The sequence below is a fragment of the Oryctolagus cuniculus genome, chromosome 5 (assembly GCF_051225735.1).
Source record: "Oryctolagus cuniculus isolate XC-2025 breed Fujian yellow rabbit chromosome 5, ASM5122573v1, whole genome shotgun sequence".
NCBI lineage: Eukaryota > Metazoa > Chordata > Mammalia > Lagomorpha > Leporidae > Oryctolagus > Oryctolagus cuniculus.
Window position 1 is genome coordinate 168454118 of NC_142871.1, and position 17929 is coordinate 168472046.

The 17929-nt window shown below is 63.0% G+C and overlaps 2 protein-coding genes across 2 annotated transcripts in view; one reads left to right on the forward strand and one right to left on the reverse strand.

The window, feature by feature from the left end:
* Positions 1-4208, forward strand: part of GMDS (GDP-mannose 4,6-dehydratase) — a 628352-nt gene extending 624144 nt beyond the window's left edge. Inside the window, exons 10-11 of the mRNA XM_051855925.3 lie at positions 3461-3529; positions 3796-4208. Coding sequence (XP_051711885.1) covers positions 3461-3529; positions 3796-3858 — 132 coding nt within the window. The 3' untranslated portion in view covers positions 3859-4208. The remainder of the gene's footprint in view (positions 1-3460; positions 3530-3795) is intronic.
* Positions 4209-13652: 9444 nt separating this feature from the next.
* Positions 13653-17284, reverse strand: FOXC1 (forkhead box C1). Its single transcript, XM_008274294.5, has one exon. The coding sequence runs from the start codon at positions 17137-17139 to the stop codon at positions 15457-15459; it is 1683 nt and encodes a 560-aa protein (XP_008272516.5). The 5' UTR covers positions 17140-17284; the 3' UTR covers positions 13653-15456.
* Between the last annotated feature and the right edge of the window lie 645 nt (positions 17285-17929).

The window sequence follows — 17929 nt, forward strand, 5'->3', positions numbered from 1 at the left end:
GCAGTGTGGCTGTGAGCTTGGATGCAATGCATGTATGAGCACTGCCCACCCTGGTTCTAGGGAGGCGGTGGGGGGCATTTAACATGGAGAGGAATGATCCAGAGAAGGTGGGGGGAGAAAGGAAACCAAGCAGTGCCATGTAAGGATGGGGTGTCCCCTTGATGGAGTCAGAGGTGCCCCAGAGCCTTGAGGGCAGGGCACTGGGGTTCGGGGAGAAGATAATGGCAGAGTACGATTCTCTCTCCTTTTCTGGATTTTCCCTTAACTACTCTGAGCTCAGGAACCGGCTTAATGGCTTTTCCAGGATTTGGCCTGGCGCTTTATCAGTCCACTACAACAAGAACATGAGCCAGGAAAGCCTGCAAAATCGCTGCAGCAAAACATGCGCTCCCCGCCACGCTGCCCCGTGCAGCTCAAGACCGCGAGCCCCGAGCCCGCGCCGAGCCCTGAGCCCTCCGGGTCCCGGCCTGGATGCCCCAGCAAGAGGACGACTCCTGAGAGCCAGACGAACAAACAGCAGCGGGGGGAGTCGCACAGGGACGCCCCTCCCTGCTCACGCTGCCTGGCCGCCGTGAAATGCTCAGTTAAACCTAATTGAACTTGACAATAATAAATTACAGATTGGAACTGTATAGTTCACCTGAGGAACGGCGAGGAAAGCAGCGAGGACACACCAGCAGCCAGGGCTCGAGAAAGGCCTGAGCACACGGAGCGGCCTCCACTGTGTCGTGTCCCGAGTTTCATTGTCTCTTGTTTTCCCCAGGAATGCTCCAGACCACCCAGGGCACAAAGTCCTTCTTGGAAACTGAACATCAAATCATCACGTTAATTCGGCTTTTCCCCCACTAAGCCGACACAGAAAGAAGGAGCTGAGCCGGCAGGGTGGCAGAACAGAGCGGGAGAGAGCAGGCCCTAGTGCCGGGGGCTTGAGGAAGGTCAGGTTGTAGAGGCAGTGGGACACCAAAGGGGTCCATGCTGGGGTCTTCCCGCACAGCCCCCCAGGCCCAAAGGCACCTCACCTGCAGAAGTGCCCCCCCGCGCTGCCCGGGCCCCTGTGGGGTGCCCTGCACTCTTGGCCACAGTGGCACAGTGGGAAGAGGTAAGGAGTTAAGTGCAGCCCACGCTGGACGTCCTCATCTGGCCTCAGAAGCTGGTTGGGGCACAAGCGCGGGGGTCCTGCGGCGGCTCAGTAGCAGCTGGCATGGGGCGCGCTGTTCTGTCCTGATGGGCCCTCATCCTTTTCCCTCCCAAAGTCTCTTGGTCTAATTAAATTTCAGGGAGACAGAGCCTTGGCAGAAGGTTAAAGGAAGCTGCTAGACTGCAGTGCAGGAGCTGGGCTCAAAACTAAATCGGGAAGTTTGACTGGGCGCGTCTCTGGTTTCAATGGAATACTTTCACAGCGTATGGTAGCAATGTCTGGTTCTAAGCTTTTGAAACCCATTTTTCTTTTTCCTTAATTGTAGTTCCTGGGTTGTTTTTATATTATGAGCTACTTGTAGGAAAATACAGGAAACGTAATTACAATACAAAGCTCTCTTTCCCAAGCCTACTGAGATCGCTGGAAGCCAAACCGTGTTTTAGGGTTTTGCTAACTGTAGGTTCACAGCCATGCGTTGCATCCTATGCTGCGCTGGTTGATTTACGGCCAGTGTGATGTGATTAAACAATAACCATGTTTCTCTCCAAGCCCTGGAGTTGCTATAGGATGGGGGCGGGGGGCGGGGGGTGGTGGCCTGGCCCGGCTGCTTCGTGGCTCTACACTGGGGAAGAAGAATGAGTAACTTTGTGTGACGCTGATAGTAAAATGGAAGCATTGTAGAAGCATAGACAAGTTTATTTAGGGAAAGGAAAGAGAAATAAATTACTTGGCTTGTTTTCCCACTTACATGGCAACTCCGTGTCGCGCTGTGTTAAGACCACCAGCCACTAATTTTTGTATCCTGCAGAACCTGGCCGTGGACTCTGGGGCCGGCAGAAGTAACTCCTGGCACTCTTATTAACACAGCCCCCCGGGGAGGAAATCACTGCTTCGGGGCATTGTGAAATGCCCGGCCTCTGGAAGCAGTCCCCCAGCCATCCGTGCTGGGCACACGCAGAACCCACGCGGCCGGCGGTGGCTGAGGCTGAGCCGTGGGGGGACACCAGGCGGCCCGGCCGAGCAGGCTGAGGCTGAGCCGTGGGGGGACACCAGGCGGCCCGGCCGAGCAGGCTGAGGCTGAGCCGTGGGGGGACACCAGGCGGCCCGGCCGAGCAGGGCCTTGCCACCCCGACCCGGAGCGCGGCCCGTGCCCGCCAAGCGCCAGGGCAGCCCGCGGAAAGCAAGCAGGAGGGGCTTGCGCGGGAAGGGCCGGAGTGCTTGCGTGGCCGCGGGACGTGCGCAGGCACCCTCGTGGCCGTGTGCGGGGACTGCTGATGACTGTGTCTGTCTAGGGGGAAAGCTCCTTGCTTGCCTCGCTTACAAACACGGTGTCTCTCGAAGTCTTTGTCTCCTTTCTTGTCTCCAACTCATCTTCGAATCCCCACCTCCATCTGCATCTCAGCGTTGAGAGACCCGCGTAATAAAGACACAGGCGCGGGAGGGCTGGGCTGGGGGACCCGTCTCTGCCTGTCTTTCTCTCTTCTGAGCAGGCTTCTTTCCCAGGAAGCCTCTTAGGGCGATGGAAACGAGCCGCCCCGTGTGCCTAAAACCCTGCGCGAAGCCCTGATGCGCTGTGTGGGCCACGCAGAGGGGGCAGACCCCGTGAGTCCTGGCCCCCTGCTTTCCCGCCGTGACAAGGCCTGGTGGGACGGGACGGGACGCTCGCGACTCAGGCGAGGGGCAGCCCCAGCCTGCTGTCCTGAGAATGAACCCGATCCTCCGCGGAGCTGCTGGGAGCGCGGCTGCAGACTGCGGGCTGCAGGTACTGCGGCGTGCAACTTCGGTTTCGGTTTATAGGGCGCGTGGGCGTGCTGGAGGCAGCGTGAACCCGGAGCAGCTCAGCCGCCGCCCGGGAAGAGCCGCGCTCGGCCGCCAGCGCGGGAGCCCACACCCACGCCTCCCTTAGAAACAGGGGTGCTCTCCTCCCGCCGCCAAGGACCGGGGCCCCGGGGCCCGAGCCTGGCGCCTGCACGCTCCGAGGCCCGCCCCCGCGTGGCCAGCGGCTTCGGGTAGGAGGAGGCGGAGAGTACCCGGCCCCGGGGCGCAGTGCGCGCCCGCCCCGCAGCGGGAGCCGAGTCCCGGGGTGCGCCCAGAAAGGGCAGCCGTCCGGAACAGTGCTCCAGCGAGCGTCGCTGACGACCAATGCGAGCTACAAAAAGCCATTCAGAGTGGATGGGACGCGGTGCGGAGGGGCGGGGGCCGCCTCGGGACGTGGCCTGAGCGGACGTCCGGAGCGGGCGCGCGGGCGCACGGCTGCGGGGCCGTGGGGCTCCCCGGGGCTCGCCGCCCCATCCCACGCCAGCTTCTCCCCTTTCTCCGCAGGACTTTCTGCAGGGAGACTGCACCAAAGCGAAACAGAAGCTGAACTGGAAGCCCCGCGTCGCTTTTGATGTAAGTGTCGCCGGGCATGGGGGACTCAGCTGGCAGTAGGGGTCGGGCGCGGCCGCCGGGCGCCCCGGGGCTGCGAGGCGGCGGCTCTCGGGGCGAGGCCAGGCCGGTGCCCGCGGCGCCCGAGGCCAGCAGGGCGGGGGAGAGGGCGGAGGCGGCCCCGGGCGGCGGGCGGGTGCTGCCAGGCCTCTGCTGGGCCGCCACCCGCGGTCGGGGTGTCGCCGCGGAGGGTGGCAGAAGTCCCGCCCACCCCGTGTCTCGGAGCGCAGGAGCTGGTGAAGGAGATGGTGTACGCCGACGTGGAGCTCATGCGGACCAACCCCAACGCCTGAGCGCGGCCGCGGAGCGCAGCGCCGCCCCGCCCAGGCCCGCGGACCCCCGCGTGCGGGCGGCGGGTGCCGGCGGCCAGGGTGGTGGTGCAGAACCCCGCGGGCTCCCGGCGCCCCTCCCCGCCCCTGCGCTGCCCCCACGGGCTGGGGCGGGGACCTCGAGATTTGTAGCAGCCGGGAAATGCCACTCCAGGGGTTGGGGACCTGCTTGGCCTTCTGGGTTGGGTCTTGGGTAATCGGAGACGTTTGAATCACATTCACGTTACTTGAAATTATGTCGCCAGACACCTCAAATTGTGGGGCCTTCGAATTGTTTTTCCTCTTTCCTTAATAAAAAATGGCCTTTCTACGAACCAGCACCCAGAGTCGCTGTGTTTTCTGCATGGTAAAGCGGCTGTAAGGGACCCCAAAACAAAAACACCAAAAGTCACACCTCGGAATAAACCGGTTTATTCTGGCTTATTCTGGCCTGGCTGAGAAGACCCCCGCCAGGCCTGAGCCGGCTGGAGAGCGTCCTGCCCCGCTCTGCTGCCTGTAATTAGCCCCCTCCTGCCCACCACCCACCGAGCAGCCCCCAGCCCTAGAAGGGGGCCAGAAGAAGAGCCCGGAAGGGCAGTGCTGCCGGGAGGCCCCCAGCCCTGGGCGGCCGAGGCCTCGGAGCCCACGCCTGCCCTGTGGCCTAGGATCTCGCACAGGGCTGCCTCCTCACTGGAATTCTGATCCAATCAGCCAACCAATAGATAGTAAGTGCCAGATGCATGCCAGAGAGCCGGCTCCACACCTGGGCTGCGTCAGCATTCACTAGGAGTTAGATTGAAGGCCCAGCCCAGGGTCCCGGGATCTGGCCTCACTGAGAGCATCATTTGGGTGGCTCGAGGACCCCCGAGTCCGCTCTGTGCTCCTGTTCAGCTACAGGTAGGCGCAGGACGCCCCAGGCAGCAGGCCGGGGTTGGCGTGCAGGTGCACACACCTCTGCTGAAATACAGCATTCTGCCCTACGACAAATTAGGTCAGGGCTCTCCGGCTCCCCCTCACTCTCCTTCCAAGCAAAATAAAATAAAACTTTATAGCAAATGGAATTCCAGCCTCTGCACATGCGTGTCTGAGTGCGGGTGAAGTATTTCTGAATCCGTTCACCGGCAGGTTTATGATCTGGGGGAGGACCGAGACTCCAACGGCTGGCGCAGGAGAGAGGGCTCTTTGTTGGCTGCCCCAGTCGCCCTGAACCAGGCTGGCCGAGATCACCGAGCAGAACTGGGGTGGCCCAGGCTGCCTCCCCCGGTCCTCAGAAGCTGCCCCCCAAAACGCTCCCAGCACCTACCTAGGCAGGGTGCTAACTGGAAGCGGATGGCCCTGAGAAGCTGGGCCCACAGGATGGGCACACACACAACCTGCTCACACGCAGACACAAAGACGCCAGCGTGCCAGCCGACCCTGTCACACACACACAACCTGCTCACACGCAGACACAAAGACGCCAGCGTGCCAGCCGGCCCTGTCACACACACACACATGCTCACACGCAGACACAAAGACACCAGCGTGCCAGCCAACCCTGTCATACACACATGCTCACACACAGACACAAAGACGCCAGCATGCCAGCCGGCCCTGTCACACACAACCTGCTCACACGCAGACACAAAGACGCCAGCGTGCCAGCCAGCCCTGTCACACACACATGCTCACACGCAGACACAAAGACGCCAGCATGCCAGCCAGCACACTCACACATGCTCACACGCAGACACACACACAGACACCAGCATGCCAGCTGACCCTGTCACACACACACACACACGTGTTCACACACACATGCACACAGACACCAGCATCCTGGCCAACACACTGTCACATGCAGCCCCACAGACACCACGCCAGCTGATACTGTCTTACACACATACACACTCACAGATGTACAGACACCAGCATGCAGGCTGACACACTCACATGTGCTCATACAGACGCACAAAGACAAAGGGTACCGGCTGATACTGTCACACACACAGACACAACCACATGTGCTCACAGACACTAGCATACCGGCTATACACTGTCACACACACACACACATGCTCACACACAGACGCACACAGACACCAGCATGCAGGCTGACACACTCACACACACGTGCTCACACATAGGGTACCAGCTGATACTGTCACACACACAGACACAAACACATGTGCTCACAGACACTAGCATACCGGCTATACACTGTCACACACACACACGCTCACACACAGACGCACACAGAGAGACACCAGCATGCAGGCTGACACACACACACATGCTCACACAGATGCACAGAGACACCAGGGTACCAGCTGATACTGTCACACACACACGTGCTCACAGATACTAGCATACCAGCTATGCATTGTCACGCTCACACACACACACACTCACACACGGACACACGCAGAGAGACACCAGTGTGCCGGCTGATGCACTGTCACACACACTCAAAACACAAACAGTTTGCCAATCTCACCAACTGCGTTCCCTCGAGCCTTGCCTGATGGACAGACCACCCGAACCTCTCTCCCACACCTGAGAGAGACCACTCCTGGGGCCGCTGGGGCTGGGGGTCGGCGACGGGGGCATTCTACCCAGTGTTTAGCGGCATGTTAGCCCAAAGCCATAATAAGCTGTTCTGTGTGAGGGCCAGGAGGGTCTAGGCAGGGGTTTGAATCAACTCCAGCTCTCAATGGGGACTGCGGCATCGATTTTTGAAGGAAACAAATAGAGATATTTGGTTGCAGCCTCTGTTCCTGTACCTCAGTGTGGGAGCTCACTGGCTTCCTGGCTCTGTGTGTGTGTGTGCTTGTCTGTGTGTGTGCAAACAAAAGGAACATTCCTGCAGAATTTCCTTTAAGATGACTCTTGTTAAAAGGCTTTTTCTTTAACCTCAATTTCAGTGAACTTATTTTTTTCTGCTCTGCGTTGTGTTATAAGCATCTTCCATCTTTGTGTGTGTTAGTAAAAACTAGAGAAAGTTAAACCCAGGGTTGTCCACCAAACGAGGGGCAGGGGACACGGACCCTCGGGCCACCCAGCCAACTCCCTTCCCCCTGACCTTCCTGTGGGAGCCCCCGCTCTGGGCTGGCTGCTGCCTCTTGTTGTTCAGGGGTCACTGGTGAGCCTGGCCCCACACCATAAACCTGTCACACCTCCGCAGCCGCGAGCCCCCAAGCAGGCTGCGGCACGGTCAGGCCTGTGCCTGAGTGCCTGGGAAAGGAGAGCTAAGGTGGTTCCACTGGGAGCCCGACTGCAGCTCTGGGTGGGGTGCCAGGGGAGATGGGGGGCGGTACCCCCCCAATGCGGGCACTGCTCCTGGCTCCTCTTGCTTCCCTTTCAGGACCTTCCCCAACCACCACCAACCCCACGGAAACCGCTGGCCGGCAGCTGTGAGCCGCTGACCAGCGTTATGGAGCAGGGGAATTTCCTTTTAAAATGATAACCCTCGAGGTACGGCTGCCAAGGCGTCTCCAAACCCTCCTCACCCCCACGTCTCGAAGAACCCCAGGCATCTGCGTCCGAGAAGGTCCGAGGTCACAGGTCATCTGTTTTCCCAGACCTGCTTCCCAACTTTCACAGGACACTGTGGCGGGCACTCGCACGTGCCACCTGCACCGCTCCAAACCCCGTGCGGCTCTGTCGCCGGCGGCCCAGCAGTGGGCACACAAGGCGGCTCCGGGCGGGCGGCTCCACGGGCCCGGCTTCTCGCCATCCTCAGTGTCCACCCAGGCAGGGTCTGGGCCTCTCCCGGAAGTCGGAGCCTGAGGCCTTCCTCGCTGCCTTCCCCGCGCGCATCTCCCGGGTGCGCGCCTTCGGGGTTACTACTCTTGGGTGGACTCTGCCCAGGGTCCGGTCGGGCCCCACTGGGCCGGAGCGTTAGGAGTTCGCGCTCTGTCCGGCAGGGCCCCACCGCTCCTCTTCCTCCTCCTCCTCCCCCTCAGCTGCGAGGCCGACGACCGCGGCCTGACCCCAGGCCCCACTACCGATGGCCCGGGCTCCCGCCCTTCCTCAGGGTCAGGGGTCACACACAAGGGACGCCCCATTCCCAGCAGCCCCTTTGATCTCCAAATCCGGGAGCCAAGGTGCCCGCACGGGGGGCGCAGTCGGCGTGCACGGGCACCACGGCGGCTACCCAGGCCTCGCCTGGCCCGCGTGCCCCGCGCCCTGGCTCTGCCACCTCGGGATGGGACTCTCGGGTCCAAGCTTCGACCTTGAAGGAGGGGGCGCAGATCGCGCGCACATGCGCCGGGCGCGCACCCCGGGCCTGGGCGAGCCGCGCAGTGCACGTGTGCGGGAACCCGCGCAGCGCGCTCTCCTACCCCACCGCCCTGCGAGACAGCGCTGTGGTGCGTGAAGAGACCCTCACCAGGGGGCTCTGGGCGCACACAGGGTCCAGGCCAAAACACGCGAGCGAGGGAGGCGAGCTGGTGAGCCGGCGAGAGCAACTGAACTCGGGGCTGCTCCGTTCCCCGCCGCTCCCGAGGAGGCCCCGGGCTCCAGCCGGCCCGGGAGGAAACCGCGCAGCCCGGGGCCCGGGCTGGCGTGGCGGGCCTCGGGCGAGGGAATGTATATTTGGAAGGGGTCAGGACCTCGGCTGGAGTCTGGCTTTTTATGGCGAGGAAGCCGACTGGGAAGGGCCTCTGGCAAGGCTTTCCTGTTGTGCCACTTGTCCCCGGCAGCGCACGCCTGCACGGGGAGGGCGGGCGGCCCTTTCCCCGCGTCTCCGAGGACCGGGCCCTGGGGTCGCGGCCCGCCCGGGAGCCGGCTGGCAGACGCGGGAGAAGGTCACGTTTCCCTCGGTCACTGGGTTCCCGGGCAGTCTGCGGAGCCCGACGGGAGTGGGGCCCCCTGGAATCGAGCAGCAACGCAGGCCCTGCGCCCTCTCTGGGACTTCCTCGCACCCAAACTGCCCCAGGCTGCGGGATCCGCAGAGAGGCCGCCTCCTCCCGATCCCCCTCCGGGACGCCTCGTTGGGGAGAGGCCCGGCGGCGCCCGTCTTGCCCCGCCTTAGCCCACGCTCCTGGCGCCGCGACCCGCCCCGCAGCGGTGCGGCCCAGCCTAGGCCGCGACTGGCCTTTGAGTGAGAAGAAAAAAAAAAACCTCTGCAATGGCAAGCAGGGCCCCGACCCCCGGCTCCGCGGCCTCCGGACAGCCCCGCGGCCAGCCGCCACCGCGCGCGCGTGACCCCGGCTGCGGGACACGGCCCGGCTCCCTGCGCGCAGTCGGGGCTGCGGGTTTTGGCCTTTCCGCTACGGGCACATTGGAAAACAATGCGAGCACACCGCGCCCTGGGCTCGGTCCGCACTGCCGGGGTCATTAGCAAGGCCCGGGCCCAGCCGCGCCGCCGGGAGCTGCGACCCGCTTTTATGCTGAAGGAAATGCGGAAGCCTTAAGAGTTAATGGCGCTCAATGCGTCGGTTTTCCTGCCTTTTCTCTGGAGTAGCCACAGGAGGGGGCTCACTCTGTCCCCCTGCCCCCCTCCTATCTCCGTATCCAAGTTGTTCCCAGAGCTTCCCAGTGAACCCCTCACTCCCTACCTCCCAAGGGCCCTCCGCGCCCCTCGCCGAGCCGGCCCCGCTCTCCTGGGGCCTGTGGGGGGTCCCAGCAGCCAGGGCGGGCGCTGGGCTTCAGGACTCCCAGTCCCTTCGCCCCTCCGTGCCCACCCAGGTCGCCCCCGGCAGTGTTGACTTAAGGGTGCAAACGGGCAGCCCAGCCAGCGCCCTTCGTGGGACAGGGCGATCTGCTCCCACAGAGCAGCAGGCGGGGCTGCGGGGCCGCGGGGGCCGTGGGGGCCCAGGGCAGGCCAGCGAAGGCCCATGCTCCTTGGGGGAAAAGAGGGAGGCACCGTTGGGAAAGGCCGGGGGACCTGGAGACGCACCACTGAGGCTTCCGAGGGTCACCTGCGGCCCCCAGGCAGCCCGAGTGGGAGCTGGAAGCAATGCTGGACCCTGAGACCGAACAGCCCCGGCACAGAGCGGGGCGGCTGCACACGCAGGAAAAGCACAGGCCCCACTGCATCTCCTGGAACACGCGCTCAATGCGCTACAGATTTAAAACCAGTGAGGGAAAAAATCAGGTAAACAACACCAAAAAATAATACGGAACAGAGGGTTTCTCTGGAGCCACGGGGAGACGGGAGAGCCGCGCAAGGGTTGTGCCTTCTGCTCCCTGCGCCTATTTTGGTTTCCAACAAGGCGGACATGGTACACCTTGCTCAATTTTCCACTCCTAATCAGGTCGAGCCCGCCAGTGGAGAGGCGGCTTTCATTCTCCTGAATGGGTTTTGGAGCTGGGATTCATTTAGCTCAGTTCCCTTCCCAACTGGACCTGGCCCTGGAATGTGCCAGTCCTCTCCCTCGGTGGGGGTGGGGGCCCCAGGTCTGCCCCAGGCCTGGGCATAAGCTTGGGGTCCTGGCCACATCCGGCCTCCCCCCCCCCCAGAACGCTGAGTGGAGGGGTTGTGGAAGAAGCCAGCAGAGGTGCAAGCTGGAATGGGGACATCTGGGAGAAACGTCCTGGCCCCAAGGCCCTCTGCGGGGGGCAGACGGAAGAAGGGGGGGGGGGCACAGAGACAAAGAAAAAGGAGGAGATGAGACCAAAGGCAAACAGGAGAACAGAATCGGGCCCACCAAAGGCAGAGCCCCAGATGGGAATGAAGGCCAGTTTGGAGGGCAGGGAGAATGCCTTCACTCAAAGCTCTTCGCAGGGGGTTTTCAGCTGTGTTAGAGACCAGAACAGATCCCAGAGAAGTGGGCTCTCTGGAGCCGGCGCTTCGGGCTCCACTGTCTGCATACAGTAGCCCCTCTTGTTGGGAGCCCCCGTGTGTGCCCCTGGCCCCTCAGCCTGCGGCTGCTTCTCTTCCCTCATCCCAGTCTCTGCTCGGCCCACGTGGAATCCTCGGCGGTGCTGCCCGGCCAGCTGTACTACTTGGCCACCATCAATCTTGCCCCTAGCCGACAGCTGTTTATGGACCAGGTGGGAAGGGCTAATGGCTCCCCAGACCAGCCACGAAATACAGCAGAGAGGAGTTCCGTCGGGACCCGGCGGCAGGAGACTCGGAGCTTGCTCAGTGGAACCCCTCTCCCGCAGCTCTGAGCCGTGGCGTGGGGTGGAAGGAAACTAATAGTGCCACTGTCAGCCTTGGAGAACACCGGTGGCAGTGCCCCAGGCCTGGATCAACCGGGGGCGCCTCTTGTGCCTCCCAGGCCACGAGGCCTGAAGCAGCAAGTTTCCGGCCTCTCAGCTTTTGGACCAGTAAGAACAAAACCAGTGGCCCTTACACCTTGAAAACCGGCCCCCAAGTGAGCAGGGCACCAGGAGAGACAGAGGCTCTATCCCCCACTTCTCACCTCTCAGAGTTAGCGGCAGCCCAACAGAACCGAGAGGCACTCCAGGGTCCAGATCCCCCGGTTCTCAGCTGGCAGGAGGTGGCCCAGTGCGCACAGGCCCCCAGCACAGCTGAGCCTTATCACTTCGCAAACGTCGATTCCCAGGGACACAACCCGCGTGGGATGACAGATTGTCTAATGCGCGCTTGTTTGCACACAGGCTGGTGGAAAAGCGCAGCTAACAACAGAACCTGGAAAACAGCTCTCGCTCCCAGCACACACGCCATGCGCCAGAATGCAAGATTTGATATGGCAGGCACCATGCTGGCATTTGCGTGTGTACGGCATAAATTGCTAAGAAAATAAACGTGCCCCCTTCGACAGAAAGGACAAAATGCTCGTTCTGCAGAGGCTGCATTCAAATTTAGCCAATTCCCCCGCCCGGGGGTCCTGCCTGCTATCACGGGCTAATTCAAAATGTAGCGGCTATTAGTTCAAATATCACGGAGTTTCCTATAGACTAATGCACAGAGAAATTAGCCTCATTGCGGGGGAGAGGGGCTTGGGGAAGGGGCAAATCAAACTGGCAAACCACCGAGGTAGGAGTAGTTCCCGGTTAAATAAGCCTGGCACCACGGGGATTTTCCGAAGCTGGAGACGGGAATCCAAAAGCAGGAGTATGGAGGGCAGAAAACCGTGGAGATTGAACGATCCGCGGAAGGAGCAGGCTCCCCCGTCCTCGCACGCAATCCCGCGGGCAGCTCGTGGCAGCTGCAGGACACAGACACGCGGATTTCACACGCGAGGAGGGTGGAAAACAGTCGTGCAGTTTGCTCGGACAAGGAAGAGGGCGCGCTCAGGGGCCACGGAAGCCAGCTCCGCACTCCCACCCGGCTCCTTCCCTCTCTCTGCGGCCGAGGGAGCCCGCGGCCCACGCCGCACCCCGGCGGGCCCCGGTTCTTTCCCTCGCCCTGTTCCACTCAGGAACAGGACGCGCGCGCTGCCGCCCCCTCTCTGACCCAGCTTCGAAGCCCCCGCGACGCAGCCCTCGGGGATGCGCAGCCCCCATGAGGGAGCTGGTGGAGCTGATCACGGCCTGGCCAGGCCTGGCCCGGGGCTGGCTGCAGCCGCTGAGCCCTCGGGGCCAGGGGAGCCGGCGGAGAGGGTCGCGGGCACGTTAACCCGCAGCGCTTGAGCCCGCCGCGCGCCCACAGGCCTGGCGCATGCATCAGGCAGAGCGACTCCCCGCATGGCTACTGCCAAGTGATTTGTGGCCTCTGTAAACCGACCTCACACACCGCGCAGGGTTATGGCAGCCGTGCCGGGGAGGCCATCGCCCCCCCCCACACACACACACAGCGCTGGCCGGGCGGGACAGGTCCCGTGCGGGCGCGGCCGAGCTGCGGGGTGGTCCCGCGGACGCTCAGCTCCAGGCCCCGGGGCTGCGGGGCGCGCTGTCACCCGTGAGCAATGAGGTGCCTCTGACCTTTCCACCCCGCCCGGGTTCCTCAAACGCACGTGCGTCTTCAAAACAAAGGCGGCGAGCTGGGAGGAAACGGGAGCGCGGTGGGGCCGGGCGGAGCCGCGGGGAGAGAGCTGCGAGCGGGCGCCGCTGGGGCCCCCGGGGCGCTTCTCCCGGCTCGCCGGCCTCGGCCCCCGCACCCTCGCGCGCGCCTGCTCTGTGCGGCCTTCCGCTCGGCGCGCTCTGCCCGGCACCCCGAGCCGGCCCGCCACGAACGCGTCCAGCCTAACGCGGATTTTCTCCTGCAAGTCGCCGACTCCGGGAGGAGGCCGCCGAGACGCCTGCGGGGACCCGGGGAGGGCGGCGGCCGGGCGGGGGAGGCGGGGGCGCCCCACGCACCCGGGAGGCGGGCAATTACAGCTAATTAGCTGCGGAGCGTTCCTGTCCGGGAGCGGCGTCTGGGAGGCCCGCGTCGGGGCTGTGCGCGCCTCGCAGGGCCCGCGGCCCTGGAGAGCCGCCCCAGCTGGGAAAGTCTGGTCCGAGCCGCGGGGCTCCGCTCGCCACCCCAGCCCTGGCCCCCGGACAAGTCGAGAACGGTCCCGTCTCCGGCCGCCGGGGCCTCCAGGCCTCGGGCACGGGCTCGTGGCCCACCTGCCGCCGCCGACCTTCCGGGGGCGGGGAGGAGAGGCCCAGGACGGCCCGGCTCGGCGGGCCGCCGAGACCCTTTGTCCGCGCGCGCCGCTGCGCCTGGCCGGCTCCCTCAAGTGCAGCAAAGCGCCGACCCCACGACGCGTGCCCACGGCGTCTTTACCTGCACGCGGGGCTGCCCCGGACAGCCCTAGGCCTGCGGCCCTGACGGAGCGCACGGCGAGGCCGAGCCCCGCCGCGGGCCCCGCGAGGCGCCCGCGCCGCCGCCGTCTTCCCCGGCTGCTGGGTGCCGACTCTGGGGGAGGGGGCCGAGCGAATCAGAGGCCACGGAACGCAGGTTTTGACTGAAATTAGAGCGTGTTTATTTGCAGCAATCCTTTAACAATGATCAGATTTTGACAAGCGACAGCAATTACTGCCTAAGTGTTGCCTCCAGATAGGAGCGGCAGATAGGAAAGTGTATTATCTGGGAAACAAACGGAAAGGCCCGGGACGGCGCTAATCAAATCGCCATCTCCCCAAGTCTGATTGACAGGGCAGATCACCCTCAGATAATGAATTTATTACATTTCCTGGGTTATTTACAAAAGGCGGGGGGGGGGGGGAGGGCCAATCCGGATTGCCCCCTAGGTTTAACTGTAAATTAACAAGAAAAATTGGTTCGAGAAAAATAAACCACCCTAGACTGAAACGCTGTGCTCTCCTTCCTTGTTACTGCTTTCCATCTTAAAAAAAATTGTTCTATGAACATAGCTTCTAAAATAGTTTCCCAGAGATTAAATATCCCTTTGCAACCCACAGTATGTCTTTTCTTTAAAAAAAAAACAATCCTTCTATGCAGTACATGAAGGATTATAGAAGTGGATGGCTTATATACATACATTTTAAAACTCGGTTTTGCCTCTTACAACAGACTGAAATTACTAGGAATAAAAGACATCTACTGGGCACTCGGCTCCCGAGGCTGCGGACTATGCATGGCAATTGTACGTGGGACATACGGGCCAAACATCCTTGTGTGTGTGCGTGTGCTGGAGGCACACCTGCATCTCGCCACGCACGGGCGTCACTGTGGCAAAGGCTGCTGCTGATCCAGCGGCTGGAGCTTCCCGCATCATGTTCTGTCATTACTGTATTTGTTTATATGCCAGCTCAGATCTGTTTAGGAAATTATCGTTTCACTAGCCACAAAAAAAAAAAATAAAAAAAGGCAAGCTGACTATACAATACATTTGCAGAAGATGCTGCAGAAAGAAAAAAAAAAACTAAACAAAAAGACTTCCGTGAAATTTGACTTGGACTAGTCAGAGGGTTTCTGCGTTTTTTTCCCTTCTCCAGAGATTTAGGTGGAGAATAGGTAACTTCTAGTGTAGTCTCTCCTTAATATTTTTGTAATAATTAAAGCTATATTAAAGTATCCAGACATATAGGTCTCATTCGAACTGAATGGCAATTTATTAATAAACAAACAAGGATGAATATGTTCAACAAAAAAAGAAAAGATGATAGAATAAGATTAATACAGTTTCCCTTTTTTATATAATGAGAATAAAGGCACAATTTCAGGTTTCAGGCACTTTCACGTCAGGTTTTGGAAACACTTTGTGGCGTTTGGTCCACGACATCCAACTACAAATTAAAAATAAATTACTATGTTGCAATTTACATTTTAAAACAAGTCCTTGAATAAAAAGCAAGCGATTCTGCTCTACCGGGACTCTCGCCCTCCTCTCGACAGAGGGTAAAAAATGGCTATCTTACAGGTGAGAAGGGCAGGCGGCCCGAGAGGGAGCGAGAGGGAGAGGAGGAGAGCGAGGAGGGACTTACGTGCGACGTGCAGGGACACTGTCCGTGGCCTCGCTACAGCACGGCGCACGCTCTGGCTTACTTAGACAAGGCACAGTGGAGGAGGTGGCTCTCAATTACTCGCTTAAGAAAACAGTTTTTTTTTTTTTTCTCGGAGCTGGTGAGTGGAACTTCTGGAAGGACTGAAGCCGGTACGGTGACGATTTCTCAAGTTTTAGGAATTGCATTATTTTTATTTTATTTTTTTTTTTTAGTTTCGATTTTGCATTGACGGGTTCTTTGGGGCCGTGACTGCTTCGGGGTTCGCCCCCGAGGTGCGGGAGAGCCGGGCGGGCGTCAGAACTTGCTGCAGTCGTAGACGAACGCCCCGGACGTGCGGTACAGCGACTGGCCGGAGGGGAAGGCCATCTGACAGCTACTGTTCCCGTTCACGGGCGAGTTGTTCAGGCCGAGCCGCTGCGACTCGAACATCTCCCGCACCGAGTGAAAGTTCTGCTGCTGGCCCGGGTAGCCCGCGGCCGCCGCCGCCGCCGCGGCGCTCGCCAGGTGGCCCAGGTCTCCGCCCGCCTGGTTGAGGTACCACGAGGGCAGGCGGCCCTGGTGGGCCGCGGCGTGGTGGCCGGCCTCTTGGCCGCCCCCGCCGTGGCTCAGGGACGCCGAGCTGCTGCTGGTGACCGGAGGCAGAGAGTAGTCGGGCAGGGGGTCCTCCACGGCCGAGCCGCCCGCGCCCCCGGGCGCGCCCTGCAGGTGGCCGCCGCGCTCGCCGGCCGCGTACAGGCTCATGGCCTGCAGGTTGCAGTGGTAGGTCCCCGCGCCGCCCGCGCCGCCGCCGCCGCCCGCGCCCCCCGCGCCGCCGCCGCCGCCGCCCGCACCGCCGCCGCCCGCGCCCGCGCCGCCCGCGCCGGAGCTCTGGCTGCAGGGGGAGCTGTAGAGGGAGCTCTGGCCCGGCGAGTAGGCGCCGAGCGCCAGCGGGGGTGCGATGCCCGCGCGCGACGACGCGGCCGCCGCCGAGGCCAGCAGGCCAGGGCCCAGCTCGCCGGCCGCGCCCTGCGGCGACCCCCGCAGCGACGTCATGATGTTGTCCACGCTGAAGCCCTGGCTGTGGTGCGGCGGCGGCGGCGCGGGGGGCGCGGGGGGCGCGGGCGGCGCGGGCGGCGGCGCGGGCTCGGCACCGTCGAGGCTCAGCGGCCGCGCCGCCGCCAGGCTGCCCGGCGGGCTGCTCCCGCTCGACAGGGAGCTACTGCTGCTGTCGGGGCTCTCGATTTTGGGCACCGCGGCGGCGGCCGGGGACAGGGGCTGGGGCGGCGAGGGGCACGTACCGTTCTCCGTCTTGATGTCCTGGATGCGCACGGGCGGCGGCTGCGGGCCGGGCGCGGCGCCCTCCGTCTGCTCCGGCGGCGCGGGCGCGGGCGCGGGCTGGCGGCCCGGCGGCGGCGGCGGCTCCTTGAGGTGCAGCCGGTCCTTCTCCTCCTTGTCTTTCACCGCGTCCTTTTTCTTGAAGCGCCGCCGCCGCCGCAGGAAGCTGCCGTTCTCGAACATGTTGTACGAGTCCGGGTCCAGCGTCCAGTAGCTGCCCTTGCCCGGCTTCTTGTCGTCGCGCGGCACCTTGACGAAGCACTCGTTGAGCGAGAGGTTGTGGCGGATGCTGTTCTGCCAGCCCTGCTTGTTGTCCCGGTAGAAGGGGAAGCGGTCCATGATGAACTGGTAGATGCCGTTGAGGGTGATCTTCTTGTCCGGCGCGTTCTGGATGGCCATGGTGATGAGCGCGATGTAGCTGTAGGGCGGCTTCACCATGTCCTTGGGCTGCGGCTGCGGTGTGTAGGGCCCGTAGGCGCGCGCCATGCCGCCCGGGTACTGCTCGGCGTGCGCCGGGTGCGAGTACACGCTCATGGGGGCCGGCATGGCGGTGTAGCCGCCCCCGGCCGCCGCGGCCGCCGCGCGGTAGTAGCTCTGCTCGCCGCCGAGGTAGGGCACCACTCCCAGGGAGTTGGGGCTGGACACGGAGTAGCGCGCCTGCATGGCCCCCGCTGGCCGCTGCTGTCGCCGCCGCCGCCGCCGCCGCCGCCGCGCGCCGCCCCCCACCCCCGCTCGGGCCGGGCCGCGCCGCGCCGGCCGCCGAGTGCGAGTCCGGGCCCCGCCGCCGCGCTGCGTCCGGCGCGGCCGCCCGCCCGAGGCCCCGCGGCCTCTCCCCGCGCTTGCTGGGGGCTCCTCGGGCGCCGCCGGACACCTCGGCACCCGCGCCGGTCGCCGGGGAGGGCTCGCTGCAAGTGGAGATGGCCGGACGAGGACGCGGTCAGCCGCCTCGGAGGAACTCGCGGAGCCACTTCCAGGCGCGAGCCGGCGGGGGGAGAGGAGAGCCGAGAATCAGCGGCGAGAAGGCGCCCTCCTCGCCAGCCTGCCTGCGCCTTCCAGGAGAGACTCTGTCCCGAGCTGCCGGCGAAGGCGGCCAAATAACCAGGGGCGGCGGGCGGGGGGTGGGGGGCCGCGCGCCGGCCGCCTGCCCGGGCCCCGCGTCACCTCTTTGCAGTCTCTCGCGCGCCGGCCGCTTAAGGAAGCATTGGGAAAAACTTCTGAACTTTTGAGCATCCGTCACCCAGCCCAGGACTTTTTTACGCAGTTACATTTTTTTTTTTCCGGGCAGCGGAGCCCCGCCCCGCTACGGCGGCCACAGCCAATGGCAGGGCGAGAACCGCCTCTGAATGAGCTGGAGGCCGAGCCCCACCGGCCCGCGCCCCGCGGCCGGAGGACCGCGGGGCTGACCACACGCGCGCCGGCCGCCCGGGCCCCGCGCCCGCGCCCCTGCCCGCGC